Here is a 17,768-nt window from a genome sequence, read left to right on the forward strand (position 1 = left end):
GGCCAAGATTAGAAAAAAATAACTGACGCTCCAGAGATAAGTAGTAAATTGTTATTGGATGAGCTTGATTTGAACCCAGCTTTTCTTATATTCTGAAAGGTTGCAGAATCTTTCAGTCATGCCATATTCAGACTTGGTAGGAGTGTTTTACTGATATGAAAAATGTATAATTGTGCTAACTGTCCTTTGTTCTTTGAGTGGGAGCCCCAGAAGCACTGAGCAATGTTTGTGCTCATTGTAGATCGCCACTCCCATCTGACGAATCAATTAAAGATTGCCATGGTCTACCTTTAACAGTTTTTGTTGCTATTGACTTTAATGAAACAAACTTACATACCTGGAGGGAAATTGATCTGCCAACAGTCACAACACACAACATACACAAAAAATTGCAATTAAAAGTGAAAACAAAAACAAAAAGCCAAGCGACTGCTGGCTGGCTGCCATGTGCACAGCGCCTTCACCAGAACAAATGAACAAACAAACAAACAAACACAGACTTGTCCCCTGGGCATAGGATTCAAAACTAGAGTGTACCCCCCCCACCCCAGGTCCCCCTTTGTTCTCCAACTGTCCCTCAGGGCAGTTCCCCCACGCCGGGTCTTCCATTCTTCTTCACGGCGGTCCTCCCAGGCCGGCTCCCCATTGTTCTTCCCCTAGAGTGCCTTCACCGCCGCCAAGCTTCCTGTTGCCGCCGAGGTTCCCGTTGCTGCCAAGGCTCGCGCCGCCGCCGAGGCCCCACCACTGCTGGGTCTCCTGTTGCCCTCGAGGCTCGCGCTGCCGCTGAGGCACCCACTGCCACCGCAGAGACTCCCACATCGCCGCTGTTGAGGCTCCTTCGGCCCAGGCAGGTCTCGCTGCCCCGCTTCTCTGTAGTCCCCTGAGCGGCCTGTGGGGGGAGTTGGGCCTACCGGGGCACGTTCCGGTCGGCGGCGCAATTGTTCGGTGGGTGGATCAGGCCCGCGCGGCTCCTCCGGACACTCCCACCGCACGCGCCGTTGCCCAGGACAATAAAAGATAGAATTGCCCTTGAGAAGGGATGGTGAACTATGAATAAATGAATCTGGAACTGTTATTGCAAGTGATTGGTTTAGTTTTAGTTTTTGAGATGCAGTGCGGAAACAAGCCCTTCAGCCCATCGCATCTGCGCCAATCAGCGATCACCTTGTACACTAGCACTAGCCTACACATTGGGGCATTTTGTTTTTACAATTACCGAGTTACCAAAGCCAATTAACCTACAAACCTGTAAGTCTTCGGAGTGTGGGAGGTTAACTGGAGCACCCTTTGTACAGACAGCACCTGTAGTCAGGATAGAACCCGGGTCTCTGGCACTGTAAGGCAGCAACTTTACTGCTGCGCCACTGTGCCGCCCCGATCATCATGGAACTGTGCTGTATTTCAAAGTCAGTGTGCTGTGTGACTTGGTAGAGTGTACTTCATCTGGTGGGGTTCCCTTGTGCCTACTTTTGATGACAAAATTGAATTGTGAGTTGCTATTTAAATAGCCTTGGGAGTTGCTCCAATCCATTAACAAATAATCTATACTAGTTTAATATCCTGATGGTGGAGGGAGTGACCGTTAAGAAGGTGGGTGAAGTGTTAATCAAATATGCTGTTTTGCTCTGAATACAGTGGTGTTTATGTTTTTGGAGCGACACCTAATTACACATAACCTGTGTCATATGGATGGTTGACAGAATTTTGAGGTCAGGAGGTGGACTGTTCTTGTACCCACAATATATAAGTAGATAAAGGAGGCTTTATGACAGTAATGCAGCTGAATATCAAGAATAGGCAGAGATGGATATTATCTTCCACTTTTGTGATTCGTGCTACTTGTCACATAAGCCCAGACTTGACTGTTATCCGGTCTGTATGTATGGCTGTTTATTTTTCTGAGAAGTTCCAAATCGAATTGACAATCACCAGCAAGCATCCACGTTTCTAACCTTATGATGAAAGGGATGTTATTAATGAAAAAGCTGGAGGTGATTGGGACTAAAACACTCACAAAAGAATTCCTCTGTGATGCCTTGCACTTAGGTAACTGACCTCCAACATCCAGAACCATTTACCTTTGTGCAAAGTACATCACCACAGTAGAAATTGGTCTTAGGTAGACACAAAATGCTGGAGTAACTCAGCCAGTCAGGCAGCATATCTGGAGAGAATGAATGGTTGATTCCAATCTATTTCAGTTTCACCGGGTTTATTTGATGCCACCCTGCATGGGATTGTACACAGAGAGCAGTCAGCCACGTGCCTGGATTCTTAGGGGGAACATGCCCAATATTAAATAAGCCAATTATGATGCAATACTTGCCTAGGATACAGTGTAGAAAAGATTCATTATTGTTTCTGGGTATGAGGGGTTTCATGAGGAAAATATTAAGCAGGTGATCCTACACACCCTGGAATTTAGAAGAAAGGGGAATGATATAATTAAACAAACAAGATCCCATCAGGGCTTGAAAGAAAGAGCAGTAGATTCTTGAACCTAGGTAGGATAAAAGATAACCAAGATGAGGAAGAATACTCTACAGGGATTATGAGCCCAGAAAAACACTATTGAGGCTAAGTTTTTTGGACTACAGATGACTTAAAGAAAGTGGAGTTGAGGACATTGATCACAGGCTAAATGGACCTGTTCCTATTCCTCCGCCGCTTCTTGTGTTCTTACAGCCTGTTTTTTTTTAATTGTTAATCCCATCCTCAAATTGTGTTACTTTGTCCCTTTCTGTGATATTAACAATGGGCAGATCAGACCTTCAGCTTCATCAAGAAAATGCAGTTCTGCCGGTCATTATAATTTTCAGTGGTTTGTTGTTGATTAAAATTTAAAATAAAAGCATTGTCCAATAGAAAGTAAATCAAGTACAAATACCCAATTTTACAAATAATGTTAAGAAGTATGATTTTTCAGAGGCTATTACAATGCTAACCAAAAATCTGTGGAAATATGAATGCTGTGAATCTGTATCTTTAATTAAAGTGAAACGTATAAAGAAACCTTCAGTTTTAAATGCTTCTGTGACCCAGATGCTTGTTTTCCATGTGTGGTAAACATCCAGCATTCACTTCATCCAGGTTGGTTTTTGGTTTCACTTATCCAGTTTGAATCTAAATCTTTCAGGTCATATTGACTTGCTTCATTCATTATATATGATGACAATTATTGGCAGCGTATTATATTAATGATACTTCCATGTTACTGCATTGAGTTTCATAAATTTTGATGTACTGATCTAAAGAGCAGGATCAAACTGACAGTTTTCAAAAATAGGATATTTCGCAGATTTGGGCAAATTAGTGCATTGTGAACCCAAATGATGCAATATAATTGTTTGTCATTAACCAGCAGTAACTAACGTATTTGTGGTTAAGCAGTGAAGAGCTTTGAGTACTTGTCTGCAATATGTCTGTCATCACTTGATTTAGATAGAATTATAGATTTTTTGTGTTGTACTAGATGGAAACTAGCCCTTTGGCCTAACTCTTACATGCTGACCTAGATGCCTTTCTACAATAATCCCATTTGCCTGCATTTGGCTCATATCCTCTAGACCTTTCCTGTCCATGTACCTACCAATTATCTTTTAAACCTGTAATTGCACCTGCCCATACCACCTTCTCTTGCACCTCCAGCTCTTTCTGCGAATAACTGGGTTCTTTAAATTTCTCCCCGCTCGCCTTAAACAAATGCCCCTTAGTTTTAGACTCTCCTTCATATGGGGTGGCAATGGCACTGGGTTAACGTAGAACAACACAGCACAGGAGCACGCAGTTCGGCTCATGATACCTGTGCTGACAATTATGCCAATTTATCTAATCCCATCTGCCTGTATTTGGACAATATGCCACAATTCCCTGACTGTTCATATGCCTCTCTTAAACATTGCTATCCTGTATGCTGACTGCTATCACATCTGTGGCATTCTGTCCTGCATCTTGGTGGAACCAGTCTGTTGCTGAAGGTACTCCTCAGGTTGACCAGTGTGCCATGGAGGGGGTGAGCTGTATTGTCCAGGATGCTCCGCAGCTTGAGGAGCATCCTCCCCTCCAAGACCACCTCCGATGAATCCAATTCCCCCCCCAGGAAGGAGCCAGCCTTCCCGATCAGTTTGTTGATCCTATTGGTGTCCGCAGCCTTTGGCCTGCTGCCCCAGCACACGGCAAAGAAGAAGATGGCACTGGCTACTACCGATTGGTAGAACATCTGCAGCATCTCACTGCAGACACTGAAGGAGTGGAGCCTTCTCAAAAAGTGCAGGCGTCTCTGTCCGTTCTTGTACAGGGCCTCAGCGTTCCTGGACCAGTCCAGTTTACTGTCCAGGTACACTCCAAGGTATTTGTACTCCCTGGTAAACTGCACATCCACACCATTGATGGAGACAGGGGACAAGGGAAATTGGGAAAGCTAGCAGTCAGTGTGTGAGGCAGGAGGCAGAGAATGGTAACACTCTGACCCAAAATGTAGGGGAGAGAGAAGAAAAAGACAATAAACAGAGAATAAGAGAGGGTGGGTTTCTTAAATGTGTATATTTTAATGCTAGGAGCATTGTAAGAAAGGTGGATGAACTTAGAGCCTGGATTGACACCTGGAAGTATGATGTTGTGGCGATCAGTGAAACATGGTTGCAGGAGGGCTGTGATTGGAAACTAAATATTCCAGGATTTTGTTGCTTCAGGTGTGATAGAATTGGAGGGGCAAGAGGTGGAGGTGTTGCATTGCTTATCAGGGAAGATATTACAGCAGTGCTTTGGCAGGATAGATTAGAGGGCTCGTCTAGGGAGGCTATTTGGGTGGAACTGAGAAATGGGAAAGGTGTAGCAACACTTATAGGGGTGTATTATAGACCACCAAATGGGGAGCGAGAATTGGAAGAGCAAATATGTAAGGAGATTGCAGATATTAGTAGTAAGCACAAGGTAGTGATTGTGGGAGATTTCAATTTTCCACACATAGACTGGGAAACACATTCTGTAAATGGGCTGGATGGGTTGGAGTTTGTAAAATGTGTGCAGGATAGTTTTTTGCAGCAATACATAGAAGTACCTACTAGAGAAGGGGCGGTGCTGGACCTCCTGTTAGGAAATGAGACGGGTCAGGTGGCAGAGGTATGCGTTGGGGAACAGTTCGGGACCAGTGATCACAATACCATTAGTTTCAATATAATTATGGAGAGGGTCAGAACTGGACCTAGGGTTGAGATTTTTGATTGGAGAAAGGCTAACTTTGAGGAGATGCTGAAAGGATTTAAAAGGCGTAAATTGGGACATTTTGTTTTATGGGAAAGATGTGGAAGAGAAATGGAGTACATTTAAAGGTGAAATTTTAAGAGTACAGAATCTTTATGTCCCTGTTCGGTTGAAAGGAAATAGTAAAAATCGGAAAGAGCCATGGTTTTCAAGGGAAATTGGACACTTGGTTCGGAAAAAGAGGGAGATCTACAATAATTATAGGCAGCATGGAGTAAATGAGGTGCTTGAGGAGTATAAAGAATGTAAAAAGAATCTTAAGAAAGAAATTAGAAAAGCTAAAAGAAGATATGAGGTTGCTTTGGCAAGTAAGGTGAAAGTAAACCCAAAGGGTTTCTACAGCTATATTAATAGCAAAAGGATAACGAGGGATAAAATTGGTCCATTAGAGAGTCAGAGTGGACAGCTATCTGCAGAGCCAAAAGAGATGGGGGAGATATTGAACAATTTCTTTTCTTCGGTATTCACCAAGGAGAAGGATATTGAATTATGTGAGGTAAGGGAAACAAGTAGAGTAGCTATGGAGACTATGAGATTTAAAGAAGAGGAAGTACTGACACTTTTGAGAAATATAAAAGTGGATAAGTCTCCAGGTCCGGACAGGATATTCCCTAGGACATTGAGGGAAGTTAGTGTAGAAATAGCAGGGGCTCTGACAGAAATATTTCAAATGTCATTAGAAACGGGAATAGTGCCGGAGGATTGGCGTACTGCGCATGTTGTTCCATTGTTTAAAAAGGGGTCTAAGAGTAAACCTAGCAATTATAGACCTGTTAGTTTGACATCAGTGGTGGGCAAATTAATGGAAAGGATACTTAGAGATAATATATATAAGCATCTGGATAAACAGGGTCTGATTAGGAACAGTCAACATGGATTTGTGCCTGGAAGGTCATGTTTGACTAATCTTCTTGAATTTTTTGAAGAGGTTACTCTGGAAATTGATAAGGGTAAAGTAGTGGATGTTGTATATATGGACTTCAGTAAGGCCTTTGACAAGGTTCCTCATGGAAGGTTGGTTAAGAAGGTTCAATGGTTGGGTATTAATGGTGGAGTAGCAAGATGGATTCAACAGTGGCTGAATGGGAGATGCCAGAGAGTAATGGTGGATGGTTGTTTGTCAGGTTGGAGGCCAGTGACTAGTGGGGTGCCACAGGGATCTGTGTTGGGTCCACTGTTGTTTGTCATGTACATCAATGATCTGGATGATGGTGTGGTAAATTGGATTAGTAAGTATGCAGATGATACTAAGATAGGTGGGGTTGTGGATAATGAAGTAGATTTTCAAAGTCTACAGAGAGATTTATGCCAGTTGGAAGAGTGGACTGAAAGATGGCAGATGGAGTTTAATGCTGATAAGTGTGAGGTGCTACATCTTGGCAGGACAAATCAAAATAGGACGTACATGGTAAATGGTAGGGAATTGAAGAATGCAGGTGAACAGAGGGATCTGGGAATAACTGTGCACAGTTCCCTGAAAGTGGAATCTCATGTAGATAGGGTGGTAAAGAAAGCTTTTGGTGTGCTGGCCTTTATAAATCAGAGCATTGAGTATAGAAGTTGGGATGTAATGTTAAAATTGTACAAGACATTGGTGAGGCCAATTCTGGAGTACGGGGTACAATTTTGGTCGCCTAATTATAGGAAGGATGTCAACAAAATAGAGAGAGTACAGAGGAGATTTACTAGAATGTTGCCTGGGTTTCAGCAACTAAGTTACAGAGAAAGGTTGAACAAGTTAGGGCTTTATTCTTTGGAGTGCAGAATGTTAAGGGGGGACTTGATAGAGGTCTTTAAAATGATGAGAGGGATAGACAGAGTTGACGTGGATAAGCTTTTCCCACTGAGAGTAGGGAAGATTCAAACAAGGGGACATGACTTGAGAATTAAGGGACAGAAGTTTAGGGGTAACATGAGGGGAAACTTCTTTACTCAGAGAGTGGTGGCTGTGTGGAATGAGCTTCCAGTGAAGGTGGTGGAGGCAGGTTCGTTTTTATCATTTAAAAATAAATTGGATAGTTATATGGACGGGAAAGGAATGGAGGGTTATGGTCTGAGCGCAGGTATATGGGACTAGGGGAGAATACGTGTTCGGCACGGACTAGAAGGGTCGAGATGGCCTGTTTCCGTGCTGTAATTGTTATATGGTTATTATATGGTTATAAGGGTGTTCCTCTCCTCCTAAAGTCCACCACCAACTCCTTAGTCTTGTTCGTGTTGAGCTACAGGTGATTCAGCCCACACCACTCAACAAAGTGCAACAGTAGGTCAGAGCTTGGGATTACTGCAATGAATAACACACCTCCTAATTCCCTAAATTCTGTCCAAGGTCTACAAATCGTGTCAGGAGTGTAATGGAATACTTTCCACTTACATGAACAAATGCAGATTTAAAAACACTCAAGAGGCTTGACACTATATGAGACATATCAGCCTGCTTGATAGCCACCCCTTCCATTACTATTTACTCACAACGTCCTCCCCCCCCCCCCCCCCACACACGCACATGCATAAACTAACAGCAATATTAATAATTTACAGGATACACTACAACAACGCACCAACACTCCTTAAACAGCACCTTCCAAATCCGCGACCTATACTAGCTGGAAGGACAAGATCAGAAAGGGGATTGTCCCAATCCCCCATGCCCCACCTGACCTCACACATTTTTCTCCCCACCTCTCCCCCCTCTCCCTCCAGGTACATTTCTTCCTCTTTGGCTTCACAATTCACAATACTTCAATCCTCTTGTCTCACATCTTCAGCTTTTATATCTCTGGCATTTGCCCCCCCCCCCCCCCCCCCCCCCGAATTTGTTCACCTATTAACTGCCGCATTTTGTCCTGCCTTTCCTCTCTTCCAGCTTTCTTAGCTCCCACACACACACAATCGGTCCCGACCCGAAAGATCACCTATACATGTACCCCAGTGATGCTGCCTGACCCGCTGTTACTCGACACTATGTGTCTTTTTTTGTAATCCAGCATCAGCAGTCCTTGTTTCTACTGATGAAACAGTACCTCTTAGTAGGTCAAAAGCTTTAAGGGGTAAGCTGAAAGAAACATGAGATGGTCTGGTTGGACAAGATATTTTGGTTCCATTATCAATACTGACTGCTTAGATCAGTTCAAAGTAACAAAATCTAAGACGGATGGATCATTGTGTATATTTTTAAACCCTGAAGGCTGGAATAGAACTATTAAAAGAGAAAATTCTGGTAGTGACTGAAGATATAGGTACATGCCAATATGGTGCTGAAGTTTTTACAATTATGGATGATCGAAATAGGTTACAGCATGTTTCTTTAGATCAGTCGTCATACTTAATTATCCTCCGTATGCTCTTTGGGAGATACTGCTTGAATTGTGAGCCATTTGACAAAGCTTTCTCCAGTTTTCCAAAGTTGATGGAAGGACTTCTGGAAATACAGTATAAATTATTGTTGAACATTTCATCACAGTTGCCATAATATACATTTATATACATTTCTTTAGGGATAAGAGGGTAGTGCAGAGTAAAGTTTAAGTGAAAACCAGTTGTATTTATTGGTTATATTGTTATGGGCTAAGAACCTTGTGCAGAGGCTGGAGTTTTTGAATCATTGAGCTGTAGAGCATGGAAATAGGACCTTTGGCCTATCTTGTCAATGCTGAAGTTGCATAACCAAGCTAGTCTCACTGGCATGGTCATATCCCTCCTAACCTCTCCTGCCCCACTGGCATGGTCATATCCCTCCTAACCTCTCCTGCCCCACTGGCATGGTCATATCCCTCCTAACCTCTCCTGCCCCACTGGCATGGTCATATCCCTCCTAACCTCTCCTGCCCCACTGGCATGGTCATATCCCTCCTAACCTCTCCTGCCCATGTACCTGTCTAAGTGTCTTATCAGTGGCATAATGTTCTGTGTGCACACCACCCTCTGTATGAAAAAGTTGTCCCTCGGGTGCCTTTTTAAATCATTCCTCTCTCCCCTCTGACCTTATACCTGTGCCCTCCAGTTTTTGAAAAAAACTGTGGCCGTTCACCTTTTCTATGCCCCTCATGATTTTATATACCCCTGCAAAATCACTCTTAAACCCCTGTCCCACGGTGCGAGTCCAGCCACGAGTTATCCCGAGTTAAAAACAAATCAAACTCGTGGTAATCACGTGGAATGAACGTAGCGGGAACGTCAGAGCTCGTGGACGTAACCGAGCTACTCGTAACGCTAATGGCAGGTACTCGGGAAACGTGTTAACTCGTGAAAAATTTTCAACATGTTGAAAGATTTCCACGAGTCAAATATACTCTTGAAGTAAAATGTTGATACTTTTAAACTTGTTGTAATACCGTGGTAGCCCGTGAGTTTACCGTAGTGACTCGTGAGTTTACCGTATTAACTTGTGGGTTTGGCCTGAGTGCCAGAAGTGACATGTTGAAGATTAGTCAGATCTTAATGGAACATTTTACAGTGATCTAACAATTCATTTTCAGTGAGTAATGCCTTTCAATGATTGATGCCAGACCTTGAACAAATCAAGTTCAAATGGACACCCGTTGTCTTAGCACGGCATGGGAAGGGAAGGGCACGGATCAGTTAGTGATGCAGCTCAATCAAACCAAACATTCAATGCAGGACAATGTTGAGTTGATGCAGCTTCATTGAGTTGTCCTGGTTTTCTTTGGAAAGCGAGAAGCCTTTCTCAGATGCAATCTTAATGTGGTTCATCTCAAGTTAAAGAGGCAAATGCAACAAGTTTGAGCAATTTAGGAAGGATTTTTTCCTGAAACAAACTGCTCTAAAAGTTTGAAGGCAGGAATTGCGGATACTAGTTTAAACCAAAGATAGACACAAAATGATGGACTAACTCAGCTGGTCAGGCAGCATCTCTGGAGAAAAGAAATAGGTGATGTTTCGGGTCGAGATTGTTCTTCAGGCTGGGTCTTAGCCTGAAGAAGGGTCCCGTCCCGAAACGTCGCCTACTCCTTTTCTCAAGAGATGTTGCCTGGCCCGTGGAGTTACTCAAGCATTTTGTGTCTATCTTTGGTTTAAACTAGCATCTGCAATTCCTTCCTTCCAAACTTCCTTCCTTCAAACGCCACCGATTCCTTTTATCCAGAAATGTTGCGTGACCCGTTGAGTTAACTCGGCAGCTGGACAGAGAAAAAAAAGGTGAGTAAAAATAGGTGAGTGAATGCATTCCTGTTTGAATAAGTGTAGGAAGAAACTGCAGATGGTGGTTTACACCGAAGACAGGCACAAAAAGCTGGAGTAGCTCAGCGGGTCATGCAGCATCGCTGAAAAATAGAGTCTCGACCCGAAGCGTCACCTATTCCTTTTCTCCGGAGATGCCGTCTGACCCGCTGAGTTACTCCAGCTTTTTGTGTCCATCTCTTGTTTGAATAAGATTATTTGAAAATGAAATGATCCACACCCACTCTTAAAAATAAATCGCCTCTATGTGATGGATCACGCAGTCACGGATAAAACAGTGCAGGATATGATAATGTGGCCAATGATACAGGTGTTCAGGCGAGATCCCCGAAATATAGTCTGCTGAGCGATGAAAAAACAGGGGTGAGAAATGTACTAACCGTCAGCCTATATATTGAAAAATCCCAAAACTCAGGTTCAGTGAGTTTAAAAAAGTACATTAGACAAGAAACCTTTACAAATAGCGAAGCTTCGCGTATGGCAACGCACACACACCTGGTGAAAATGTCCCAAAGGGCGGAAACAGGCCCTTCGGCCCACTGAGCCAGCTGTCAAACACTCATTCACCTCAAACTTATTTCTGCCCGCATTCACATCAATTTCCCACCTGAGCCCCATTCGACCACTCACCGACACATTGGGGGAAGGTGACAGTCCTTCAGGTGTTTTTGCCATTCATTTCTCATCCAGTCATGGGTTCATACAACACAGCAGGTGTTGCGGGGAGCATTCATACAACAAAGCAGCATGCGGGGAGCGAAAGGGAGCACTTGGGGGAAGCTCAATAAAATATACCGGAGGTTAGAATCGAACCCAGGTCCCTGGAGCATTGACACACACCGCTCAAGTGAACGTATAATGAAATGAATGAGGACAGACAATATTCAGATTAATTGAACTCATCAAAGGGCATAGATTCAACGTGAGCAGTAGGCAGAATAGAGGGCATCTGATGATTTTTTTTCTCAACCCAGTAAGTACTGTAGTCGTAATCTGAAAACGCGACGGAGGCAGGTTTACAAAGTATATGGGCCAGAACTCGAATAATGGTCAGGAAGGCTATGGTTAGAATGGACATGGTGGGCGGAGGAGCCTGTTTCTGTGTTGTATGAACCCATGACTCGATGAGAAATGAGTGGCAAAAACACCTGAAGGATTGTGAGATAATGATCATGGATGACTTTTAATGGAAAGTCCACACATACAGATAGACAGCCAAGAAGAACTTCATATTTACACTCAGATGGACTGGCAGATGGAGGAGATAGGAGTTGGGGAAAGAGAGGAAAAGCCCAAGAGAAATACAGGGAAAGGGATATTGGAAAAGACAGATGCTGGAATCCTGAAACACATGTTAAAACATTTAAAAGGTATAAACACATAGCAAATATGTGCAGGAGTAGGCCATTCGGCCCTTCGAGCCAGAATTGCCATTCAATATGATCATAGCTGATCATCCAAAATCAGTACCCCGTTTCTGCTTTCTCCCCATATCCCTTGATTCCGTAACCCTAAGAAATTTAAACATGGGAGGCTTTTTATAGTGAAAAAAAACTGCATTTTTACCATGTGATGATTTTTCTACACGTCGGCAGTCGTTGTTGGCTCAAGAGTAACTCGGGAGAGGAACTTGGTAACTCGGGAGAGGAATTTGGTACATCGCAGAAATGAGAAGTAAACGGCAAACTTAGACATACACGTGGGAACTCGTTTAAACTCGTGAACATAAACTTGGAATCTCGTAGAAAACCATGAGTTTGATTTTTTCTTTCACTCGGGATCACTCGTGGGTGGACTCGCACCGTAGGACAGGGGTATTAGTCTCTTGTACTTCAGAGAGAAAAGACCCAGCCTATTCAGCCTCTCCTTATAACTCTAAGCCTTACCTGGTAACATCTTCTTTATTGCACCCGTTCTTGTTTTATGACATCCTTCCAACCAGAAGTGCACATAGTACTCCAAATGTGGCCTTAGGAATGTCTTGTACAGCTGGAACATGACGTCTTCACCACCAAATGACACCTTCACCACCTTGTCCACATGTGTTGCCACCTCCATGAAACCATGTACTTGCAACCTAAATCTCCCTGTTCTACAACACTATAGTACAATAGGTGGGTCTATAGTGCAGTCCCATCCAAGTGATCACCCCCTTATTAATGAATTCCTCCCGTGTAGCCTCACTGCGTGATTAACCAGGATTTTATTTTCTAAGTATTGTCGTGATGTTGTCCTTGAACAACAAAGCAACACCCCCGCCTCTTGTACCTGTGCCTAAATACGTTTACAAAAAATTTAATTATTCCATAAAATTTGATAATGTGATATTCATGATTAAAAAATAAGGCAAATCTCTGAGTCATACTGAGAGATTGGGTTTCCAAGGTCCGTATTGGATACATAAGGGGGAGCTTCGCGAATAGGCAGTGAAGTTGCAAAAGCACAGCAACAACTCGTGAAGTTATGGAGTCTTTGTCACTACAGAAATCAATGTGCAGTCATGATGATTTTTGTATCATGATTAAGTCTTCACGTAAGTAAAGCCTTTTTGAAACACATTTCCTCCCAGATTTCTGTTATATGTCATGCATGTTTGTATTGCTTTCATTTGTGGAGATTTTTAACTTTTGTTCCAAACAAATAATTCCTATATAATTTTACCAGAACACTGCCTGGATAGGGGGTATTAGCTACAAGGAAAGGTTTGACAGACTTGGATTCTTTTCTCTAGAACTGAGGGGAGACGTAGAAATTTATAAAGTTATTATGAGAGGCATAGATAGAATAGACACAGAACCTTTATCCCACGGTGGTAGTGTCAAAGACTGGAGGGCTTATGTTTAAGGTGATATGTGGGGCAGGTTTTTAAACAAGAGGGTGATGAGTGCCTAAACGTGCTGCCAGGAGTGTGGTGCAGGTACAATAATTATGTTTAAAAGGCTTTTTCACAGATAGGTGGATATGCAGAGATTTGAGCGATATTGATCATGTGTAGGCAGATGAGATTATTTCATCTTGGCATTGTAATCGGCACATACACTGTGGGTTGAAGGACATGTTACTGTTCTATATTGTTTTATATTTAATAATTTATCTTTTTGATATTTTTTGCTTTAAAAAAATGTCGTGAGTGTCATTTTTTAAACTAAATCGAAACTGCTTTCAAAATTAGATCAATAACATGATGACAGCGGTCGTGTTTTTCTAAATATATCCAGGAATAGATGAACAGACATTGGGCAGATAAAAATTAATACATGAAGCTGTAAAGGGATGTATGTTGGTATTGGAAGGTGGTAATGTGGGAATAAAAATGAAGATGTTGTATTTGGGGGGAAAACCAGGAACGGGGTACTGATTTTAGATGATCAGCCATGATCATATTGAATGGCTTGAAGGACCGAATGGCACCTATTTTTCCTGCACCCATTTTTCCTGCACCTATTTTTCTATGTTTCTATTTGTAACTTAAATGAAAGACAGAGTGTATTGTAGCCAAATTTGACGACGATACAAAATAGGTTGGAAAGCAAGCCGTGAGAAGAACTCAAAGGTCTCAAAAGGATGTTAAAAGATTAAGGGAACAATCAAAAAATTGACAGATAAAGAAAATTGTGTTGAAATGTGTGGTTATCTGTTTTGATTGGAAGAATAGAAAAACAAATAGGTGTTTAAATTTAGTTTAAAAGGTTTATGTATCCTTCGTTATTGGGAATTTGTGGCCTAGAATGAAAGACAGTTTGGAATACAACAGGTAAATATGACAGCATATGCAATAATGGGAAATCTGAAATGGAAACTGCAAATCATAAAGTTTCTGCAGAGGAGAACAGGCATTAGCTTTGCATCTGACATCCCAGGATCTGATGAAAAATCATCACTTAGTTGAAAAATCATCAATCATCAACCACTGTTGCTACTTGATCTGTTGAGTATTTGCAACATTTTCATATACAAACATTTGTACTAAATTAGGACCAAAAAGTGGCCGACTGTGCCTTCTCTGCCATTTAAAAAGATTTTAGCTGATCTAATTTAATTCAAACTCTGCAATCCCATCTATTTGCCATAATTCAGACTATTGACTAGCTTGATAGAGGTACATAAAATTATGAAAGGCATAAATAAGGTAGACAGTCTGAACTTTTTTATCATGGTGGAAATATCAAAGACTAGAGGGCAGAGCTTAAGGTGAGAGGGGCAAATTTAAAGGAGAGGTGCAGAGCAAGTATTTTACACCGAGGGTGGTGGGTGCTTGAAATGTGCTGCCAGGGGTGGTAGTGGAGGCCTACAATAGTGGCATTTAAGAGGCCAGGTGTGATTAGTGCCCCTTGCCATTGTGGTCGGGGCAAACATTGCGGACCGAAGAGTTTTTCTTATTGTTTTCTTACTGTTCCACGATACGATACTATAGAACTTTATTTATCCAAAGAGGGAAATTGGTCTGCCAACAGTCTTAAAACACAATAAGATCAATGAAACCTGTACCCCATGACAGAAGGGGAAGGAGTTGTACAGTTTGATAGCCACAGGGAAGAAGGATCTCCTGTGACATTCTGTGCTGCATCTTGGTGGAACCAGTCTGTTGCTGAAGGTGCTCCTCAGGTTGACCAGTGTGTCATGGAGGGGGTGAGCTGCATTGTCCAAGATGCTCTGCAGTTTGTGGAGCATCCATCCCGCCAAGACCACCTCCCATGAGTAATGGAGAGAATGATCCCTGCAGAAAGAGGTGGGGAGAGGATGAAAACGTGGGTGGCCTGATCTGTAAATTTACCGACAATATAAAAATCTGTGTATTAGTAGATAGTTGTGAAAGGATGCAGCGGGATATACAACTGATGGAAAGTTGGGAGGAGTTGTGTCAGAATGAAATTAATCTAGATGCGTTGAGGTAATACATTTACGTCACATACAGTAAATGACAGGAATGTCAAGAGTCTATAGTGTTGTTGAAACAGAACTATGAAATTCTTACTTGCAGCAGCATAACAGATATGTAAACGTAGTACTCAGTAAATACCACAATAAATGGCATAAAAAGTTCATTATATCCAAGGCTTCTGGCTGGGGAACACTCAGATGGCTTTCATGGGAACATCCTCTTCCATACATTTTCTTATGAAGTTGGTAACAACTATGGCAAATTCATTCATGTCCATTGCCAAGTCCTTGAACATCGCCCAGTCTACCGACAAGCAATCCCAGAGTCGATCTGGTCTGCCTCCCCAGACCAGCTCTGTGTAGTCCTCGCTGCTGGGCGTGCGCTCTTCAATCGGAGAAAAAGCACAGCTGAGTTTTCGTATTTCCCAAAGTGAGGGCAAGGGATGGAGCGATATGCATCTCTGATGGTGGAATATTGGTGGCCGAGGTTGTTTGATCCTCTGCTGCTGCAGGGCATGTGCTGGTGGTAGCAAGGGAGTGATTTCTTCAGGCTGGCTTTGTTAAAGTCCCTGGCTATGCGGGGAAAGCAGTTTGAGTATGCTGTCTGGCGTTTGTTGACCGCGGCATGCAGCTTCTCCAGTGCTAGATGAATGTCGACTGGGGTGGGATGTAGACCACAGTCATGATAAAAGTGAATCCTCTCGGGAGGTAGAAGGGACGGCACTTCACCGCCAGGTGTTCCAAGTGTGAAGACCAGGAGTTGGACGCGTATGTTACGTCTGAGATCCGCAGAGCTCACCATGAGGCAGACACCACCGCTTTTCCCTTTTCCCAATGCCTCGTTCTCACCCCCAGATGGCTAAGTCTGGGGGTGAGCTATGTCTCTGTAAAACCGAGCACACAGCGTTCCCTCGTGTCTCTTTGATAAAACAGCCTTCCCCATATGTCCTTGACTGAACATTGGTGAGTAGAATGGTGGGGTGGGGGGGGTCATAGTTCCCTGTGCTTCATTCTTACTTGCAAGCCTGCACACATTTCCAGACACATTGAAAGCCTCCCGGGTGTCTCCTGGCATTGAAGCCTCCCGGTGCTGATGCAAAGTGGGACCTTGGGGTTGTTCACAGATCTGTAAATTTGGAATACTGCTGCTGCATAACTTGAAACCATTCATTACCGACTCCGATGCAGAGTCAAATATGAAATAACCAAATTAATTGCTGCTAAGCAGATGGTAAATGTGAATGTCCAAAAGTGCCACAAACAAAGCCATCACTTATTACTTTTAGCTAATGTGATTGCTGAATTTCTTGAAGCTTAATTACATTACAGTAGGAGTCAATCATTTAATTTAATTCATTTCCTTTTCATTTTCAAAAGATAGCAACGTTCCTTAAATGCCATAGAGTAATTATTTTGAAGAAGCGTCTCGACCCGAAACATCTCCCATTCCGTTTCTCCAGAGATGCTGCCTGTCCCACTGAGTTACTCCAGCATTTTGTGACTAACCGATGAAAACCAGCATCTTTCCTTTCTTCCTATACAGAGTCATTCTTTTGCCAGTTGGGCTATTCTATCTTGTAGACCTCAATAAAAAATATCCTGCAGTTGCTGTCTCCATATTTATTCTTTCATTAAATGCTATCCTGGTTTCATTAGGCAAAACTCTAAGGATGGCTAAGGTTCAGTCTTTGAAGTTAGTTGAGTTTATTGTCACATGTGCCGAGGTAGAGTGAAAAGCTTTTGTTGCCTGTTATCCAGTCAGCAGCTTTGGCATAGTGAAATGAATGTGTAATATGCAAGATAAAACTAAAAACAGAGCAGAAAATGCTTCTGTAATATTATGTTCTTCAAATCATTGCCGTAGTTTCTCAGTGTTTTAAGTTTTGCTTAAGAAGTCCAGTGTTAATTGTTCACAAGAGAAAACAAAATTATTGATGTGTTGTTACTGTTTCTGTTTAGAAGCAAATATGCGGCCAACGGAGACAGGCTCAGATTCCAGCCCTTCCTCAGCTGGAGCACAATCTGGAGTGCCAACTCAAGTGGTACAGCAAGTTCAGGCATCGCAACAGGTGAGTGAATTGTGGAAGATAATGGACAGAATCATTGGACAACCTAATTTTAAATGCATTCATTAATAGTTTGCATAGCATTAATTCTTGTGACCAGTCAACAGATAATCAAAAAATGCTTTTTCCTTTTTTCTCCTTATTAAACCTCATCTTGCATCCTTGTTAAGGGCCTGTCCCACTTTCATGACTTAATTCTTTCATCCCGACCATTTTTTTACTCGTGGACATTTTTTATCGGGCTGAAAAAAACGTCCCGACTTATTATGCCACGAGTACCTATGGCTAGCATAACGAGCCGCTACGATATATCTACGAACTCCTACGACCTCCTACGGACTCGTTATGACCATTCTGCAA

The 17,768-nt window shown here is 42.6% G+C and overlaps 1 protein-coding gene across 6 annotated transcripts in view; it reads left to right on the forward strand.

The window, feature by feature from the left end:
- rfx1 (regulatory factor X1) overlaps positions 1-17,768 on the forward strand; it is an 87,139-nt gene that overhangs the window by 17,992 nt on the left and 51,379 nt on the right. For all 6 annotated transcript variants that reach the window (XR_004409894.1, XR_004409895.1, XM_033012228.1 and 3 more), the window contains exon 3: positions 17,302-17,411. Coding sequence is in view for 4 of the 6 variants with exons in the window: in XM_033012228.1 (XP_032868119.1) it covers positions 17,302-17,411 (110 nt within the window). In the remaining 2 variants the exon portion in view is untranslated. The remainder of the gene's footprint in view (positions 1-17,301; positions 17,412-17,768) is intronic.

The sequence above is a fragment of the Amblyraja radiata genome, chromosome 35 (genome assembly GCF_010909765.2).
Source record: "Amblyraja radiata isolate CabotCenter1 chromosome 35, sAmbRad1.1.pri, whole genome shotgun sequence".
Classification (NCBI taxonomy): Eukaryota; Metazoa; Chordata; class Chondrichthyes; order Rajiformes; family Rajidae; genus Amblyraja; species Amblyraja radiata.